At 36.9% G+C, this 20735-nt stretch overlaps 1 protein-coding gene across 1 annotated transcript in view; it reads left to right on the top strand.

Annotated features, from left to right (window-relative positions):
• Positions 1-18025, top strand: part of ANXA5 (annexin A5) — a 29138-nt gene extending 11113 nt beyond the window's left edge. The window contains exons 4-13 of the mRNA XM_002815104.6: positions 1264-1358; positions 2561-2674; positions 4274-4364; positions 7541-7620; positions 8086-8142; positions 13396-13489; positions 14388-14483; positions 16015-16073; positions 16297-16419; positions 17499-18025. Of these exons, the coding sequence (XP_002815150.2) occupies positions 1264-1358; positions 2561-2674; positions 4274-4364; positions 7541-7620; positions 8086-8142; positions 13396-13489; positions 14388-14483; positions 16015-16073; positions 16297-16419; positions 17499-17558 (869 nt within the window). The 3' untranslated portion in view covers positions 17559-18025. The remainder of the gene's footprint in view (positions 1-1263; positions 1359-2560; positions 2675-4273; positions 4365-7540; positions 7621-8085; positions 8143-13395; positions 13490-14387; positions 14484-16014; positions 16074-16296; positions 16420-17498) is intronic.
• Positions 18026-20735: the final 2710 nt, after the last annotated feature.

Genomic DNA, 20735 nt, shown 5'->3' with positions numbered 1-20735 from the left:
ACACACAAATTTCATAATGTTTTAAGAAAGTTTATGAGTTTGTGTTAGGCTGCATTCAGAGCTGTCCTGGGCCACATGTGGCTTGCAGGCCGTGGGTTGGACAAGCTTGCTATAAACCATCCCTAATATTCAGTCTCTAGAACTGAACAGGCAGTTAAATTCAGCCTCCGTGCTTTTGAGCTTGTCACCCTCACCTGTGTGGTAGAGGCCCGAGTCGATAAGGCAGTCATTCCTGCAGGTGAGCAGCTGTGCAGCTCTGTTCCCTATCAGATATCCCATTCACATTCTGCTAGTCTCTTCTCTTTCCCCAGCCTCTTTTCTAGTCATTTAAAAACCTCTCTTCTCAAGGATTTCCATGTGTCACTGATCTCCTGTGCTCAGGCTCTTTTTGTACTACTGTTCATGTGCTTTCTGGCCCCACAAGTCCTTCCATTGTATCCAGCCCACCTTTTCAGACTCATCTCCCATTACTGTTTAATGTGTTCTCAGACCCAACCATGCTGGCTTATCTGCCGTTTGTGAAAGCCCTGTATTTCCCCACTGCTGAGCTTTTCTCTCATTCTAAAAGCTGTCCTTCCTTTCGTCACTGCCTTTCACAATCCTTCCATCCTTTAAGACTTGTGGGTGTCACCTTCTCCATGAAGCATTCTCCAAGACTCCCTTCCACCTCCTATTAGCTAGAAGAACCTTCTTTGAGTCCCATTTAACACCTAGATCTCTCCTGAGGCACTTGTCACATTTTGCCTTAGCTCATACTTATTTGTGTGTTTTTAAAAAACTAGGTGCACTAAGTTTTTTAAAAGGCAGGAGTATTTTTCCATCTACTTCCCAATATGTTGGGAATAGGGGGGTAGAATATATTGGAAACATAACATTTTATATATTGTAAATTTTTAATAAACTGTTTAATAAAACATTTATGTATATACATGTGTGTGTTTGTGTGTGTGTGTGTGTGTATATATATGTGTGTGTGTGTGTATATATATATATAGATTTTTTTTTTTTTTTTTTTCCTAAGAGATGGGGGTCTCACTATGTTGACCAGGCAGGTCTTGAACTCCTGGCCTCAAGCAATCCTCCCATCTTGGCCTCCCAAAGAGCTAGGATTACAGATGTGAGCCACTGTGCCGGCCATAAAATATATTTTATATTCGCATAGGGAGAGGCAAGGAAATAAGGTGACTGGGAAGCGGATTGCCAAGATCATTGGGAGAATATGCAGGTAGGAGCCAAAATGTAATTGTTAACCATAAATTGCAGGCACAGATGAGGAGAGCATCCTGACTCTGTTGACATCCCGAAGTAACGCTCAGCGCCAGGAAATCTCTGCAGCTTTTAAGACTCTGTTTGGCAGGGTAAGACCACACTTCATCCCAAGCGAGAATGGGAGAACAGCTATCAGTTATAAGACTAGTTTGGAATATACTGATATTCTTTTGTAAGCATCATTTATTTTGTGACTCTGACTACCCTACTTCTGTTTCTTTTCCACTCTCCTCTAAATTATCAGCTCTTGGGATACAGTACTCACCCAGCTTATCCTCACATAATTGTTTTTCCTTGCCTAATGCTGTAGAGGTGCCAAAAGATCCTGTGGTGAGAACTGTTTCTCTTCTTTTCCTCTGTGTTTCCCACTCACGTTCACATGGATGTCTTACTATCCGTTTTCTAGGTGTAAGCCTGTATTAAAATATGTTTTGTTTTAACACAGTCACAGTCTTGGTTCCTTTTGTCATGATTTTAACTAATGGATTTTTAATTAGTTGATTTAAATGCTTTTATTTGATTAATAATTCAAAAAAATTTATTTGAATTATTTAAATGAATTATTTGAATTATTTAAATTTAAATGAATTAGTGCATGCGTGGAAAACTTAAATGTAGTCTTGTTATTCTGAAAACGTATATCGCTTAACTAAGAAAACAAATGCAAAGCAAAAAAGAAAGTATTCTAAACACCATTTTTAGTTGTGTGGTATGCTGAAACTTACAGGTAGGAAATACTGTTTTTTTTTTTTTTTCACAATTACATAATTTTTTCATAATTACATACACAGTTTCCCCATAGGAACAGATATCTCCCAGTGGTCAGGAGTCATAACAATGACTATAATCTAGTATGTATTTGAATGTTATTACATATTGAGAGAAAATAAGAAGTTATTATGTTTGGGTATGAAAGACTAAATGTTGTCCTTTGTAAATTTCATTTTACGGTTATTTTTTGAAATTAAAAAGAAGATATGTTTCTCAGAATAGTATTTTTATAAAATATTTTTAGACTACTTTTAAAGGTATTTGTTTTTTTTCAAGTTAAGAAAAACATCTTTTAGAAACAAATATCTTGACGTATAAGTGGGTTTGCTTTAGTTTAAGATTTTGGTCACAGGTTAAAAGTATGTTATTCAAGGTTATGGGGTTTTGTTTAGCTCATGGACCTTCTACTTGGAGACAGCAACATAAAGAATTCATTAGAACAAAGGACTGTCATTCATATTTAAGAAGAATCTTATTACAATTTCTGCTGGTTAACAAATTTGTATTTTCTGTGGGTTAGGATCTTCTGGATGACCTGAAATCAGAACTAACTGGAAAATTTGAAAAATTAATTGTGGCTCTGATGAAACCCTCTCGGCTTTATGATGCTTATGAACTGAAACATGCCTTGAAGGTAAAAAGGATGAGTGAAAGGAACATTCTTGTCATAAATAGTATTATTTTGTTTTGGTAATTACTTTCTCTTATTTGTTATATTTTAAAAATTTTATCTGATTATTTCAGTGAGAGTTGCTTGGAAGACAAAACTGGGAGGCAATAAGTAGTAAAGGAGGGAGAAAATTACAAGTGTGTCATTTCATCTTTTTGTAGATTTAAACTCAATAATACTGGGCTATTTAAAATTTTAATATTTTTATAGCTTTTTCTATTTTATTTTCATGCCTGTCTTCTGATTTTGAGGATGTTTAAAAAATATTACAGATGAGCTATTTTATCTTTTTCAATAGAAAATTGCCTGATTAGGGAACGATAATATTGCTCATCATTTTAGGTTAAAAGGTAAAGCTTCAGAGAGAATTTTCAAGGTAAATATTTTCTCATACTCTTTCCTTCTTTCCTGCCCCTCTGAACACTAAAATGAAGTAGCTGGTAAACTTGCTGTAATTTCAGTTGCAGCGAAAATTAAATGTGTAGTCCCTTGACTGGTGTTTGGAATGTTGTATAAATAAGACAGCATTGACACATTTATTTAGGCTCATGGGACAGAAAGTAGTTCAGTTGTTAACTGTTAGATTTTGAATGGGCATTTTGAGATTTAACAAGGAAATAATGTTCCTCAGGGATTCTTACTGATTGAGTGGAGAGAGGAGAAGGGTCATCCTGATAGGAGCTGGTTTGTGCTCAGTCTCTTCATTTTCCTATGGTGATTCTTTTGGAATAAACAAAAATCTGAAGTTATTGAGAAAAGTGCTTTTTTTGCTAAGTACTTCTGAAATGTCAGCAGTAGTTGAAATTCTGCCAGAGAATGAACTCTAGGTTTTTCACTGCTTGATTTTTGGCAAAAATAGAAATATAAAGAAAATAAGACTTAAATATACTATCTTTTAAAAAAAATTAAGTTCAGCTATATTGTTGCATCTCTTAGTTTAATGATATAGATGTGATTTTTAAAAGCAGAAAAATAAAAGCCAACTAAAATGATTTTTCAAAAATCCAGAAAGCAAGTCCCAATTCCTTTATACTGTTCTAACTCCTAATAATTAAGCAATGCTATATTTATTGTTACCTTTGATGTAGAATTTTCCTGTGACTGCACAGCACTTAACTTGGGGGTCAGGGGTTTATCTTTTGAAGTGCTTATTAAGTATCAGTGCTCTTCCATGTACATTTATATGAAGTTTTCATTTTTACTCTTTCAGTTTTTAAAAAATTACTTCATGTTTCATGAAAATGTTTTACTTTTAAGCTAGAATTAACTGATCAAATTAAAAGTTACAAATTTATGTAACTGGTTATGTGTACTTACACATATATACACACATACACATGATAAACATTGTTTTCCATTAGACAAAAAGAATAAAATGGTCTTTGGAGAGAAAATCATTTAAAACTTGTTATTTCTATAACTAATGGAACTCATATACAAAGAAATCCATGTTATACTGGATAATATTTATGTAACTATGCAATTTGGGTAACATCTATTCTGGGAAAATAACTTTCTTTTTAATCTTATTGACATGTTTTCTCTATTAAAATCTCCAAACAGGGAGCTGGAACAAATGAAAAAGTACTGACAGAAATTATTGCTTCAAGGACACCTGAAGAACTAAGAGCCATCAAACAAGTTTATGAAGAAGGTAAATGTTTGTGAGTTATATTTTGACTTCCCCTCCACTGTCACTTCCTTCATTTCTCTGATTTGAATGCAGTCCTTTGTAGGTATGGGAAGCAGGCAGTAAATGATGGTTGAATGAATGAATGAATGACCTGCAATTCAAGCTATTTTTCTCCTTCAGTAAGGAAAAGACTGCCTTGTTATCCTCTACTATTTTAATATTTTATAAGAAGCTACTGCTGAAGATGGAATTTACTTTTGCATAGGATTTGCAATTAGTGTAGAGATATACAGGTTGTCTTTATGTTAACATTAAGGTAAAAATGGTTTTTCCTCCTTTAAAAATATTTAGCTTTGTGCTAGCAAAATTTAGGAGTTATATGAAAAGTACTTTTGGAACTCTGGAAGAGAAACCTAAACCCTTTCCCACATCAGAGTTGATAAAATACATTTGAGGAAATGTATGTTGTCTTAGCTAATGGCAATGCTTGAATAAAATATTCTGCATTTTGATTTTTCTTTTTAGTGTGTCTTTTTCATGAACAGAAATCTGCATTTCAGCCTAAAATATGTCCCATGAATAGAATCAAGAAAATGAAATAAAAAGTAGAGGTAGAGAGTCCTTTTCTTACCAGATTTCTGGTAGCCAACTCTTTCTCCTGGCTGACTGAGGAGGGTCAGACTATCCAGTTTCTCAGCTCAGTCAACAGACTCCAAGCCTAGTGTCTTTTGCTAGGGGCTGTATCTTGCCATTAGTTTGTTAATCTTAGAAATGGCTTTGTTAACCCAGCAAGTCAAAACAGCAAGTCAAAACAGCAAAAAATTGTTTAGAGCAACTGTATAATTACCTTTCTAAAGGGCTGAATCTCTCTATCCTGCTTCTCTTTTTATAGGCAGTAAGTTCCCAACCGCTAAGGCAGAAGTGATACATGTATCTCAACTTTGAACTTTATTTGATGTACTATTCAAAGATCTCTTTCTGGGGATGTTGACATTGATGAGAGCCTTTGTGCTACTGGATTACAAATGGTGTGCTCAAAGGGGGTAATAACTGTGTGGTCTGTCCTACTCAGCCGTGTAATTGAGCACTGGCTATGTGTCTGGCAGTGTGTTAACAGGCTGTCATGAGTGACAAAAGGTGTGCATAACACAGCTCCTGTCCTCAAGCAGTTTGCATGCAGTCTCCTCAGGGGGTGACATGACAGAATGACTGCAATATTTAAAGGATAATAAAATTCAAGCTAAAGTAAAATACCAATAATATTAAATGCAATAATGCATTCAGAAGAGAGAGGTCATCATAGCTTTGGATGTTAGGGAGGTTTCATGGTGCAAATCACACATGCAGCAGAGTTTCAAGACTAGGTGGGTTTACAAAGTGTCCATTGACAGATGAATAGATAAAGAATACACACACACACACACAAACCCAGACACACACACACAGGAGTACTATTCAGTCTTAAAGAGGGGAAATCCTGTCATTTCAACATCATGGATAAACCTGGAGGACATAATGCAAAGTGAAATAAGCTAGGCACAAGGCATAAGCTATGCATGATCTCACTTCTTATGTTGAATCTAAAAAAATTGAACTCATAGAAACAGATAGTAAAACAGTGTTTGCTAGGGTGTAGGGGTGGGGTGAATGGGAGAAGGGACTGGTGAGATATTGATCAAAGCATACACGATTTTAGTTAGGCAGGATGAATAAGTTCTGGGGATCTCATGTATAGCGTGGTGACTATAGTGAAAGTATAACTATTATATACTTGAAATTTGTGAATAGAGTACATTTTAAATGTCCTCACCCCACACAAAAATATAGACTATATGAAGTGATGGATATGCTGATTAGCTTGATTGTGGTAATCATTTCACAACGTACACATATATGAAAACATCATGGTGTATAACCTTAAATATATACAATTTTTATTTGTCCATCATAACTCAATAAAGCTGGGAAAAAAAGACTAGATGCATTTTGAGTAGGTAGAAAAGGTATTTTTGGGTGAGGTAATGCCTGTCTTTAGTGGCATGGAGACTGGACTGTGGAGAGTATATTGAGGGACGGAGAGGGCCTGGCTGCCGGGGAGGATGTGTGCATGTCCATTGTGGGAGGTAAATGGAACAAGCGAGGTTAGGCTCAGATATAGATGGTTTTGCATGACTGGATTAGGAATTTGGACTTAATTCACAGGCACTGTAAATTCCTGAATGAGCAGTGGAGTGCTGAAGGAACAATTGAGGGAGGAAGGAGAGGCTAATTGGATAGTTATGTGTGTGGGAGGTAAGCTAGGTATTTAGGAATTGTGGCCCAACCTAGGTTAGTGAGAGGTGTGAGGAGGATAAATCAGGGACAGGAGAAACATGTGATAGGATTTAATGGTTAATATTTATAGGTGTTGGTGTAGAAGAAAGAATTAAAGATTCCTACAAGGTTTTGTATTTGGGTAACTTGTTGAAATAAACACGTAACTTTTCTGGGCCTTTAAAAATAGAAGTTTCAGGCTTTTAAAGTTCGTTTGCTTTTGCATAATAATTAAATATTTAAATACCTTAGAGTAAGGCCTCCTTTCCTTTAATAGCAACTGTTTGAGAGTAGTGAAAAAGACTTGTAGACTCTTGTGGATCCCAATTCTCCCCTTTTATATGGCCTTACATTGAGCAGCTGGAAATAGAGCTGGGAGGGGGGCATACTTTAAAATATCATTGCTGTCTCTCAGAGTTAACTTTATTTCTGCAGAGGAAAAATACCTTATTAGGGGGAGTGATGGCCATGCCCAAAGAAATAAATCTCAGAATATTAGAGATAGAAGACATTTGGAAGCTAACCATATAAAAGATTTGAAAGAAAGCAAAACAGAGTTTAAGCTTACGATTGATTGTGTTTTGGAGACTTTCCAGTACCATCATGTATCTATAGATTAATGACTACGTTGGTCGAGAGAATTTCTAAATGGCTGAGTCTTGATTTAAGTTTGAATTGAGTGCCTTTGGGAGACTTTAATTCATTTTTGTCCAACCACTCACTGAAAGCATTTGCTTAGAGCATTGAGAGATGGAATACAGGGAATTTATGTTAACCAAATATAATTATTTCTTCTTTTACATCGCTTTCATTTGATTAATAGGGCAAGATTATTTTTCTAGTTGAAAGAAGATGTAAATAAGTATGAAATTATTTTGTTGCAGAATATGGCTCAAGCCTGGAAGATGATGTGGTGGGGGACACTTCAGGGTACTATCAGCGGATGTTGGTGGTTCTCCTTCAGGTATTGGGTGGAGATTAATTACAGTTTGATTAAAAAGCCTGAAGTTGGACTGGGCTGAATCTAGTTAAGTAAGGTCACTTAAAATTCTTTTAATAATTTGTGGTACTTGCTGATTCTTACTGCGATGATTCTGGCTGTATGTTGCCTGTGCTTGTTTGTGTTTCAGAATATCTGGTCTAAATTCTTAACAGCTAACTCATACATTTGTTTTAGATAGTAATATCTTGTTCCTTTCATAGAATGATAGCAGTATCTTGTTCTTTCATAGAATTTAAAATCAGGAGGGTCATTACTGGTTTTGGACAGTAATGTGTGATGATAATGTGAAATAGTGCAGGATTGATCTTAATAAAAGCATATTATTCCTAAAGAAAGAGTGTTATTGAATAACCATCAGGTGGACCATTTTTCCTTTTGAATGAGAATGCTCTATAGTTCAGTATTGTGACATATTACCTCTCATAGGCTAACAGAGACCCTGATGCTGGAATTGATGAAGCTCAAGTTGAACAAGATGCTCAGGTGAGTGACACCAGGATATGATGACTTTATTATGCTGTAGAAATGAAGAAATAATTCGTGGTAATGAAAAATCACAATGTATGTTGTAATAGCTTCTAGTGATAATCTCGTTAATGGGTTCTTTACATAGCATAAGACCTACATAAGTAGCTTTTTCTTATTCTGACCTGGTCAGCAAAATATTTTACCTTAAAGCTGAAACGAAATAAAATAAAATATATAGTGAGTTCCAACTAGACATTTTTTTTTGTGTGTGATTATTGAACATTCACAAAATAGAGAATTTTACCAAAAAACAGGTGTTATTACTTCCACTGCCAATTATGCAGTGGGTCTCTTAGCAGGAGAAGATAAAGAAGAAAGAATAAAGTATTTAACAGTAAGTGGTGTTTAATTACATAAGAAAGAGATGACAAGTTATTTTGGTATTAGGAAATTTCTCTGCATTTCCTTTGACAGAATTTTAAGTAGCATTGGTCTTCTGTCAGCTGCTTTTTAGTGACTCCAAATGAAAATTTCCTGTTAAGTGACTTTTAAACCCCTATAAAGTCTCAGTCTGGTTAATAAAACAGTTATTAAAACATAGGAAAGGAAATTTGAAACATGAGAGCTGAAAACTGGAAATTGGTAATAAAGGAATTACTTGGGTTCCTAGAACCACCAATCATAGACCTCTTTCTGGTCACATGTTTCAATTACAAGATACAATTGTATACAGTTCTTGGTTGTTTGTCATGTATCATTGAAAAAGGAAGAGCCATATCCATTCCTCCAGTGGAACAACCCATGGATGTGCGATCTCACTTTGCTAACAGGAAAGAGGAGAGCGGTTATTCTTTTAGGTAGGTTGATTTTATAATGGTTTCAGAATGCTGTCATTTCTGTCTAGCTGGAGAGAAAAAAAGAACTGAATGTTTACCGAGGGCTCTCTGTGCAATATTTGACTCTTGCTTCACTCTGTCTTAGAAAATGCAAGCCAATTGTGTCCAGCCCCTTCAGACTCTGGTGGTTCCATTGTCCTCAGGATAAAGTCCGGGTTCCTGAATGGGTTACAAGCCCCTTTGTTATCTGTGTCTTGTTTACTTATGCCTCCAGCCTCTCTCACATGCTCTCTCTGCCCTCTTGCCCCTCCCACCCCGCTTCACCTGAGTCCTCTTCAAGAGTCAGTCTTCAGCTTAGATACTTTAGAGTTAGGTGCCCCTCACAGGGAAAACAGCCCCCCCAGGCTTCCTGTCACAGTTCTTGCCACCTTCTCTGGAAGCCACCTATTTACTTGACTGCCTTCCTGGGCCCCCTGAGCTGTCAGTTCAATTGTATCCTCAGCTTCTGGCATAGAGTAGGTGCTCAGTAAATAACTGATGAATGAATGAGCACATAACTCTACCAGAGAGGGGCAATTTCCCTTTTATGGATAAAGAAACAAACCCATGGCTTCCACTGAATAGCAGTGGAGTTGGAATTCCTAACGAGGCCTGACTCCAAAGCTCTTTCTCTTTCACTAGAAGATAGTCAGTGTTCTTGAATATTAATATTTCACTATAAGAATATTTCACTATAAGATATTCAGTGTTCTTGAGTATTAGTGCCTTCTCTGATTTTCTCTATCATTAAAGGGCTTATTAAATATCAACTCAAGCATAGATCTAGCTTAATTCCACCTTCTTTCGGGGAGAGGGCTAGAGCAACCCACAGTTGTACTCCTGTTAGGGGCTTTGTTCAGTACTGAGATGATCTTACTGCTTTCCAAGCATTGTTTGTGGCTTTGCTAGGAGATAGTGTTGATTCTCTCATTCCTACTGTCAAGAGTAGGATAGGAGTTCTGGGAGCTTTTCAGGGTCACAGTGTAAGAAACCAACTCTAGTTCTCTCAGATGTCTACAGTGAGGCCTGCATTCACAAGCAGAGGGCAGATTTCCCAGCATAGTTGGTGATGTAATGAGAGCATTGCTGCAGTATGAGGCTCCTGAGGGGAAAACAGTACATTTTAACCTTGTTTTCATTGATTTCTCTCCTTGGAGCACTTACTGGATAGCGCTGCTGCTCAAACTTTCATGGGCATGTGGAGCACCTGGGGACCTTTAATTGCAGATTCTGATTCTATGGGTCTGGGCAGGGGCTGGAAGTCTGGATTTTGAACACGCTCTCAGGTAATGCCTGCATCCTTGGTCCTTTGATTACTGAGGCTGTATAGGTGACACTTAGGTGTCATGCAGTGGATATAACCATTCAAAACCCTGAGAGTAGATGTGAGACTGTACATGTGAAAACTGCTTTATGGAGTTACTTTAAAATATCCCTTGAATGGAATCCAGGCTTTTCTTAACCTTCTAGTGACTAGGAGCAACACAGAACATGTTACACTGGCTATTATTTTTGATTCTTTCAAATGTATTATTATTAATTAATAAACCTGTTGAAAACAAATAATCTTTTGGCATTATAAAAAGGAACACACCAACTTGTACCTTGTAGCAAGGGCAGCTGGACTGTTATCACTAGTGAGAATTTGGGATTTCTTAATTGAGAGTAAGCTGAGACAGCTAAAGGGCCGTTTTATAAGCTTTTGCATTTTTGTCTCTGCTGATATCTGGCACTAAGAGGATTTCTGTTATTTGAGAGGTTTGATAAGCCATAGTGAGTCATTCACTTGGGAACTGAACATTTTGTAGATAATCCACTTTTTAACATTTTTAATGTGTTAAATTGATTTAATATTTTTAATGCATTAAAACAGATTTACCTTCTTCCCCAGTAAATCCTTGTTTTATTCTTTCTCTGGAGGGAGAGTCAAACTCTTAGAGGAAAGAGGGAGAAGGAGAAGTAATCAGTTTACTGGGCACTTGCTACTGATTACCTGACACTGTTCAATGCATTATGTAAGTTATGTAATCTCCGTTAATGACTATATACACTGAGGCTGAAGAGGAGATTAAGTAGTTCATCTGAGATCTTGCAGATAGACCACATCTGTTTTGACTCCAAAGACTCATCCTTTGCACTGAGCCAGGGCCTATGAAACTGTACTCAGGCTGAACCGTAAAGCTTAGGGAAGGGGTGTAAGAGTCCCTCATCCAGATGGATCCATGAATATTGGGCATCCTCATTTAGAAGAAAAGATACTTAGATTAAAACAAAACTGGTAAATATCATTGTTTTACATGAAGAAGCCATCATTATTATTGCATATGATTACTTAATAATAGTTTTACAATAGATATTGATCCCAAACATAATTCTCCCAAGAAAATTAAAACATTGTGGTAAAAATAACTGACATCTCACTAGTTATTGCCATACAACAGGCTTAACTCCTGTACCTACTAGAGAACATTTCTAGACATTTAAAACAGTTGATAAGAAGTGTGTGCATCAATGTCTGTGATATTGTACAAGATGAGTCCCTCACCCATTTAGGTGTTAACATATTTGTATATTTTATCTACATGTAGAAATATACCAGAAGTAGTAACTAGCACCCTCAGGATATTGATATTAATAGCAACTTTTCTTTTCTTTCCTTTCTCTTTCCCCTTTCCCCTTTTTCCTTTTCTTTCCTTCCCCTCCTCTTTCCTTCCCCTTCCTTCTCCTTCTTGTCCCCTCTCCCTCCCCTCCCCTCTCCCTCCCCTCCCTTCTCCCTCCCCTCCCTTCTCCTTTCCGTCCCCTCTTCCCTCCCCTCACCTCCCCTCCCTCTCCCTCTTTCCTTTCCTCCTTGCTCTTGTCGCCCAGGCTGGAGTGCAGTGCCATGATCTAGGCTCACTGCAACCTCTGCCTCCTGGGTTCAAACAATTCTCTTGCCTCAGCCTCCCGGGTAGCTGGGATTACAGGCATCTGCCACCGTGCCTGGATAAGTTTTGTATTTTTAGTAGAGACAGGTTTTGACGTGTTGCCCAGGCTGGTCTTGAACTCCTGGGCTCAAGCAATCCACCTGTCTCAGCGTCCCAAAATGCTGGGATTACAGGCATGAGCCACCATGCCTAGGCTGCAACTTCTATTTTCTTATTTTTGTTCTTTCTTAGTTTTATAAAATTTCTCAATGAATTTGTATTGTTTTTGTAATTAGATTTTAAAAGTTATTTTAAGAAAGGTCTGTGTCATCATGATACAGTTCTAAAGTTTAGATACATGCATGACTTTCAGAGTTACTGTCTTTTCAGGTTTTAAGAGCATGTTCACATGGCCAGAATTGATATTATTCATTTTTATCATTAAAATAATTAGTTTTAAAATTGAGCGTAAAGATACATGAGTCTCATTTTTTTCTTATTCTCCAGAAATATAATAAAAAGTAGATCTTTACCACCATAATCTACATTTTTAAACATACGGTGATCAAAACTTCTATATTCAAGCCCGTTATTATCACTTCCTGTCTTTATTTGGATTGCTGCTTATGGGCATAAGGCCAGCTGCAAGTAGCAGCCTCAGCAAATTGCATTCATCTTGCTTTAATATGTAGACTTAGTTTGAAATGAATAAAAGGATAGTACAGTCATTGTGAAGGTTGATTCTTTGGGTTTTAATAAATTATTCTCATGTCAATAAGTGGATTCAGAGTTAATGTTGATGTTTGTATATAAGCTTATTTTTTTAGGCAGTTATATGAGCACAAGAAAGCATATTTTTTTCCCCATGTCAAAAAGGAAGTACGGGCACTCAAACTATTCAACCACTATTTATTGAGTGCTTCTATATGCCAGGCACTGTGCTATACCCACAACCTTTTAAAAATTTATTGTGATCTTTGGAAATATGAAAACATTTTATAGCTAGCCTTGGTTAAATCTCAGTTGTAAAGAGAAAATATGAAGTGTACTCTTACTCATGTGCTATTGAACAGCTATACAACAAGCAAAACAGAAAAGGCAGACAATTTGGCTTCCAGTTAAATCCTTTCCCAGTCTGTAAATGGATGTATCAACAGTGAGGTAGTCATAACTTTCCCCTGACCCATACTGTTGCTTCTGAAAGATTGGAGGTTATGGCAGACATTTTGGGAACATGTAACCTTGCACCATTGCCGTGCTTTGTTGCTTGGACCCATGAATCTTCTGTGGCACAGTTCAGTGGCAAGCTCCAAAGTTGCTCCAGACTCAGTAAGCTGAGTTTCAGAGTAGGAAACATTAGAAATGAGAACTATTAATACAAGATGATGAATCAAGTGAGTTAAAATTCAGGGAGTAAAAAACAAGTGTGTTTAGGAACCTGGAAATGAGATGGAGGAACAATTTATTAATTGAGTTTGAAATTTCTGCAGGCTTTATTTCAGGCTGGAGAACTTAAATGGGGGACAGATGAAGAAAAGTTTATCACCATCTTTGGAACACGAAGTGTGTCTCATTTGAGAAAGGGTGAGTGAAAAAAAATCTGTATGGGGCACATTGGTAAATTTGGAAAGTGCATGAGCCAGTGTGACAGAATACCTGCTACATAGCAGGGACTTAGAGAATGAATCAATTTTTGTGTTTCTTCCTTTTGGTGACCTGGAGAAATCTCAACATTGTTTTTGCCGCTGTTGTAGCTTTTACAAACTAGAGATCCTGAGTCCACCCTTCACTATTGGAGGATGGCAAGGGAGGTCAGATCTCTAGATTGTTCCTCTCATAGTCACACATCACTGAGTAGTGGCTCACTACACGTATTTCCTCCTAGAGGTTGGTACCCACGACCTTATCTCTGGACAGTCATCAGCACTTGTGGTATCAGTTGGGAATGAATTTAGTGCAAGTGACAGAGAACCCTAATAGTGGCTTTAAAAATTGGGCTTTTTTTCCAGAGGTGGGATTCCATGGTTGATTTGGCAGGACCTGAGATCTTTCTGGTTTTTTTTTTTGCTCCATTATCCCTAGTGTTTTGGTTTTCTTTCTCATATTCATTTCTTCATTATCACAAGATGTCTGCTCTAGCTCCAAACTTAACCATTTCACAGCAGGAAGGAAAGGAAAGGGTAAACTAGTTATATCTGTGTATCACTTTGTAAGTGAGGAGATTTCTCAGCATCCCCTCCAGTAGATTTACGTTTAGGTCTCATTGGCTATAACTATTAAGGGGGCTGGCAATCAGTGAACAAAGTATATTTACAATCCATTGCTTAGGGCTTGGCACATTGAGGCTTTGAGCACAAGGTTCTGTCAGCAAGGAAGAAGCGGAGATTTGTGTTCAGTAAGACACGACCTAATCAGAGTAAATAACAACTTTCTGGAATGAGTGATCCTTATATGATTAGGGAATCATTTTTATTTTTTCTAGTGTTTGACAAGTACATGACTATATCAGGATTTCAAATTGAGGAAACCATTGACCGCGAGACTTCTGGCAATTTAGAGCAACTACTCCTTGCTGTTGGTAGGTGATTTACAATGTATTGATATTTTTGGTGGTAAGAGCTAAAGTATTTTATTCAATTGAGGCTGCATCTGAAAATAACCACCTAGGTGTGAAAGGAAGAGCTTGATAAGATATTTAGGGGAAGCAAACTCCCAAATTTCCAATTCAGAAATTTATTTTGATGTTGGAAATACAGGGTTGTCTGGTTAGTTCATCTAAATCCTATGGAAATACTAAGATAATTGTTTAAAAATCATTTGGAAGCTGCATTAAAAATATTATTTCTTGATAAACCTGAAATGTCGTGGACATTATCTCAGAGGCTTGTAAACGTTATTTCTGTTACCTGTGGAATTTTAGAGTTTTTTTGAATATTGTTCTCGCAGCTTTGAGGCAGACTAAGAAATTGTCATCCGGTTTAGAAAAGAAGAATATCTTTGATGTAATAGAAGATGTGATGATGGTTGTTTTCAAATTAAATAATTTAGTTTTATTTTAATTAAATATTCAGAATAATCTGGAAAAATTGGAGAACTGAATCTGTGCAGTTGATTGCAGTATTATGTACTCTCCAAAGCTAGGGAGAATCTAGTTTGTGAGTCTCCTGTGGTCCTTTTGTTCATATGGGTCTGCAGTGAGCCTCTGTCTGCTGTTTGTTCCAAGTATTTGGCCTTGAGCTCACACTTTTGTGTTCTCTGTCTTCAGGAGACAGCTAAAGATGTGCATGAATGAACTCTAAAAGTAGCCTTTCACTTGAGTACACAGTTAATGTACTTTCACCAGAAAACTTTTAGACAGGTCCTTCATAATTAGAATACACATACAAATTAAGACATTTTCAGTTACTGGTGGCTGTTTTTCTTAAGACTTAGAAAAGGGAGAATTAAGAAATCTCCACATGCAAGGATTATTTTTGTATATTAAGGAATTTTCATGGTAGGTTTTCTGAAGCTAAGCAGACTGAGGTCTGAGCAGCCCCAACCTACATTTAACATGTACATGTTCATAGAAGAGATCCTTTCTGATATTGATTTATCTGTTTTTGTACTGAAATGGATAAATCTCATGCTGCTTTATGTGAATCATTGATATTAAAGAATATGTAGAGAGTATAGGAAGATTGCCCAAGAGTTTAAAAAAATTAGACAGTGTAGTAATCTTGTATTATTTGCTTGAATGTCTTGGAATGAAAACTTCCAAAGGATTTGTATAATTTGATGAAGAATGTTGTGGTATTATGATAATCCAGGCTGCCCAAACTGCAGTATCCAAAAAGGCCTCACAGAACCAAGGGGCATAGAAAAACCTGTGCCCTTATTCTCCATGCCTTTCTATGCAGACCTCAGAACTCCAAGGAAAACCCAAGCCAGTGTCTAAGAAAATACTTGGTGAGTGAGGAAATCAGATTAGCTTACAGCTCTTTAGCCTCTGGTACTTTTGTGTTTTTATAGAAGTAGAGCTATAAGCAGGAAGCAGCACTTGATTTTTAATTACTTAATCCTTTACATATCAAAATAGCATTTGACCATTGTATTGTTTATTTTCTTAGTGAAATCTATTCGAAGTATACCTGCCTACCTTGCAGAGACCCTCTATTATGCTATGAAGGTAAGTGGAGACCATGAACCTTCTGTCTAATACATTTCTCTTTCTAATTATTATTCTTCATTTTTGTTTATGTTTTAGATGATAGACCTTGGGAATTTTTCCCTTATAACATTCAACCCAGTTCTACTAAATTGTTATACCTTATTGATTCACCCGCACCTGGGAGCATTTGATCCTATGTTTGAAGTTTTTAAGCATTGTGCCTCTCTTTATTTTTTTAAAGGGAGCTGGGACAGATGATCATACCCTCATCAGAGTCATGGTTTCCAGGAGTGAGATTGATCTGTTTAACATCAGGAAGGAGTTTAGGAAGAATTTTGCCACCTCTCTTTATTCCATGATTAAGGTAGTAGAACCTTTCTTTAAATTATGTTTGAGAATCCAAAACAGACCAGTATGTCGCATGAAAGACAAGGATTAAGAGAACCTGATTCTTGTGTTAAGTTTAAAATTTTAGTGACACGATTAGAGCAATGAGTTAAAAAGCTTAGCATAATGTTTCCTGAAGTAGAGATGATGGCTCCCAAGTGAAAGCATGGGTATTGATGTGGCTGAGGCTCTTGGTGAACTCAGAAGCATTATTTAGTAGTGGTGACAGACGACTCAACAAACCAAACCCCTTGCCTATGATAATAATGTGTTCTTTCTGTCTTTTATCAGTTCCAGCTGTCTTTATTAGTCCTTCTTTTATTTCATATGGGCTTTTCCTTTCTTTGTCGTCTGTTATCACCTTATCTCTGATGCTGGTTTCTAATTCAGGAAAGAGCCAACCAGGTCATATTGGGAGTAAGGAGCCCCTAGGTATTAGTATCATTTTTGTTCTTTTTAAAACAAGGTGCTCTGTGGCCTATAATTATATTTAGCTTAAAGTCTTTTGACTTTTTTTTTTTTTTTTTTTCCAATAAAGGTTAATGTGGACCATGTGCAAAGCAAGATTTCAATTGAGCAGAAGCTTTTAGTTTAGCATGTGTGTGGTTTGGCTAGCCCAAAGGACACCAGAGAGTTTACCCATGCACTTTTAGCTTGAAACATTAATTTATCATGCATGTCTGCATGTGAGACAAGCAGATGCAAAGCATGTCCTGCCCTTCTGTCTCGGAGGGAGAGCCATGACAGCCCTGCAGCCCCAGCACTGCCCGTGTTAGCTGATATATACCAATGATAGAAACTTCTGTTTAGAAGGCTTGATTTGACTATAGTTGTTAAAGTTTCCCAGTTCTTTGTGTTACCAGAGGGAATACTGAGTGTCTGAGGTTACATTGGTAGGAAACTCCCCGCATAACATTCCTGATGTGAAAGTCACAGAGATTACCCACTTGGGAGAAGAGTCTTATGAATAAAATTTGTTGCCAGTTATTTGTTAGTTTTAAAATTTTCTACGGCTTCTGTGAGTCATGGAGGTTAATGGAATACATTTGGTTTCAGGGAGATACATCTGGGGACTATAAGAAAGCTCTTCTGCTGCTCTGTGGAGAAGATGACTAATGTGTCAAGGGGAAGAGCTCCCTGCTGTGTGCCTGCACCGCCCCACTGCCTTCCTTCAGCACCTTTAGCTGCATTTGTATGCCAGTGCTTGACACATTGCCTTATTCATACTAGCATGCTCACGACCAACACATACACGTCATAGAAGAAAATAGTGGTGCTTCCTTCTGATCTCTAGTGGAGATCTCTTTGCTGTAGTACTAAAGTGTACTTAATGTTACTAAGTTTAATGCCTGGCCATTTTCCATTTATATATATTTTTAAAGAGGCCAGATTGCTTTTAGCCTTTTTTAAATACTTCATTTATATTTCATTTGTAACCATGATACCTTAATCAGAACCTTAGCCTTGAAATTGTGAACTCTTGGAAATGTTATTAGTCAAGTTCGCAACTAAACTAAACCTGTAAAATTACGATGATTGTATTCAAAAGATTAATGAAAAATAAACATTTCTGTCCCCCTGAATTATGTGTACATGTGTGTTTAGATTTATTATTAAATTTATTTAACAATGATATCTCTTTTTAAGCTAATAATTGACAGTGGTGTTAGTTGAGAACTGAATTTACAGTTGGTCTTTTGGGCAATAAGAAATGCAAACCATAGACTGAATTTCCTTCATAGTATATGATTTTTCCTAAATATAGGAAAGATCGAAGGGGTCTCTGGTTTATTTGCACCATGTTTATTTAGGCATCTATTAAAGCAATGCTTGTGGTGCTGCTTGCTTAGTAGAAAAGCTAATTATAAAACTTAATGCAAAAATTCAGAGTACTACCTTTCTCTTTCCTCTTTCCTATTGTGAACTTCCCTTCCATTTACCGTCTGTCACTTTCTTTGAGATAAATAAAAAAGACAATAGTTTTTTCTAGAAAGAAGCAGTTTATCGATCTCTTCTAACATGTGCCTTTCAGTTTTCTGTTTTCAAACTGCCATTTCAGTTGGTGTCATTTTTCTTTTTGTACTTATGCCCTTCTGGTTGCATTTTTTTTTTTAAAGCCAAGTAATTGCCATTAATAAGATTTTTTAAATAAAATGAACTAATCTTCCTTTGAAAACTTTAAAATAGTGATAATATTCTTTTCACCACCGTTGATGCTCATCAGAATAACCAGGGGAATCTTAAAAACTGTATGTGTACACATGATATTGGATTTTTTTTTTTGAGAGGCCTCGTAGGCAATTTTAATGCAGAGGCAAGTTGAGAATCAGTTGGTTATACTTTTCATATAGAAGATGATATGTTTCAAAGAGTTCTGTTATTGAAAATAGGCCACTGGCTTTAAATATAAGCCCTGGATTATTTATTAGTCACACTTTCAGATAAATCCACCCGTGAACTTTAATATTTGCTATATTTTCTGTAGGTCTGGATCTGAAAATTTATTAATAAAAGAATTAAAAAAATAAAAATCCACAAAAAACATTTGCTATATTTATCTACTTAGTGACCTTCTTCCCAGCTCTCTGTGAGTTTATTGGGAGACAATAGATAAGCTGATTCTAAACATCATGCAAAAAGGAAGGATTGTTAGTAAAACTTAAGAGAGTAGTGAGGGAGCACTATTCTTTACACAGATTAGACTATATATCCTGAATAGCTGAAACAGTATAATACTGTGGCATGAATAGACAGACAAAACAGCAAGTTCAGATATGGAAACAAATCATTTGGAAATTTAGTATATGTTAAAGGTAGATCTTAATTTGCTGGGTAAAGATAGCATTTTTTTCTAAAAAATGGTGTGAAGACAGTTGGGGAGCCATCTAGGAAAATACAAGGCTGATTCTATATCTCATATATCAGGTAACTCTCAAAATGAAACATTTAAACTTAAAAATAAAATCATAAACATAAGAGAAAGAAGCATGGAGGGATTTCATCATACCTGTATCTTTTAGATTCTCTGGGAAGCAGATGCTGGGATGGAGTTAGGGATGCAACAGGTTTATTGAATGGAACGGGCAGAAGGCAGGATTGGGCAAGGGGTGTCATCAGATTGCACTGCAGACCTGACCAAATCTTTGCCAGTATCATGTGGAACTCAGGCAAAGATTTCCTGCAAAGAGCCCTTTGTGAGACAGAAGTGCCTGGGCCTTGTGCCACCACCTTCCTTACTCAATTATTGGCTAAGTGTCTTCTGGAGAAGAGCTTGGCTTGGCTGGAAAGCTGAGGCAAAACCTGAAGGAGATTAAGAGTTGGAGGCTGTCAGCAACCCACATTTTTCACAGCTTGGAACTGAGTCTTTTCTTGAAGGGGGATCTAAGTGGTGCAGTTCCATGTCTGCCATAATGATCTTGAAGTGGGAGGCCTTTCTATCACCCAAAATCCAGAAGCCATAAGAGAAAAGATAATTATTTTTGATTTCCTGAAAATCAAAAACTACATGAAGAAGGAAGGAAAGCCAGGCATAGTGACTCATGCCTGTAATTCCAGCACTTTGGGAGGCCAAGGTGAGTGGATTGCTTAAGCACAGGAGTTTGAGACCAGCATAGACAACATGGCAAAACCCCATTTTTACTTTTTAAAAAACCAAACAAAAAATTAGCTGGATGTGGTGGCACACGTCTCTGGTCTCAGCTACTTGGGAGGCTGAGGTGAGAGAATTGTTTGAGCATGGGAGCACAAGGCTGCAGTCAGCCTGGAAGGAGGGAAGGAGGAAAGGAAGGAAGGGAGGAAGGGAGGAAGGGAGGGAGGGAGGGAAGGAGGGAGGGAGGGAGGCAAAATCACCACCAAGAAAATTTAAAGGACAAATGAAAAGCGGGAAAACATTTACAGTTCATACAACAAAGATCTAGTCTCCTTTGTACATGCTGACACACCTTGTTTTATTGCACTCGCAAATAATTAAAAAAAAATTTTTTTTAAACAAATCGTAAATTTGTGGCAACACTGCATTAAGTCAGTGTATCAGCACCATTTTTCCAATAGCATGTGCTCACTCTATCTGTTTGTCACATTTTGGTAATCCTTGCAATATTTTAAATTTTCATTATTATGTATCTTATGGTGATCTGTGATCAGTGATCTTCAATGTTACTGTCATAATTAAGGTGCTATGAACCATGCCCATTTAAGGCAGTGGGCTTAATTGATAAATATGTGAGTTCTGACTGCTCCACCGACTGGCTGTTCCCCCATTTCTCTCTCTCTCTCTCTCTCTGATCCTTTCTA

Source organism: Pongo abelii, chromosome 3, assembly GCF_028885655.2.
Source record: "Pongo abelii isolate AG06213 chromosome 3, NHGRI_mPonAbe1-v2.0_pri, whole genome shotgun sequence".
Taxonomy (NCBI): domain Eukaryota; kingdom Metazoa; phylum Chordata; class Mammalia; order Primates; family Hominidae; genus Pongo; species Pongo abelii.
Note: the sequence above shows the minus strand (reverse complement) of the source record. Positions and strands in the feature narration are given on the sequence as shown.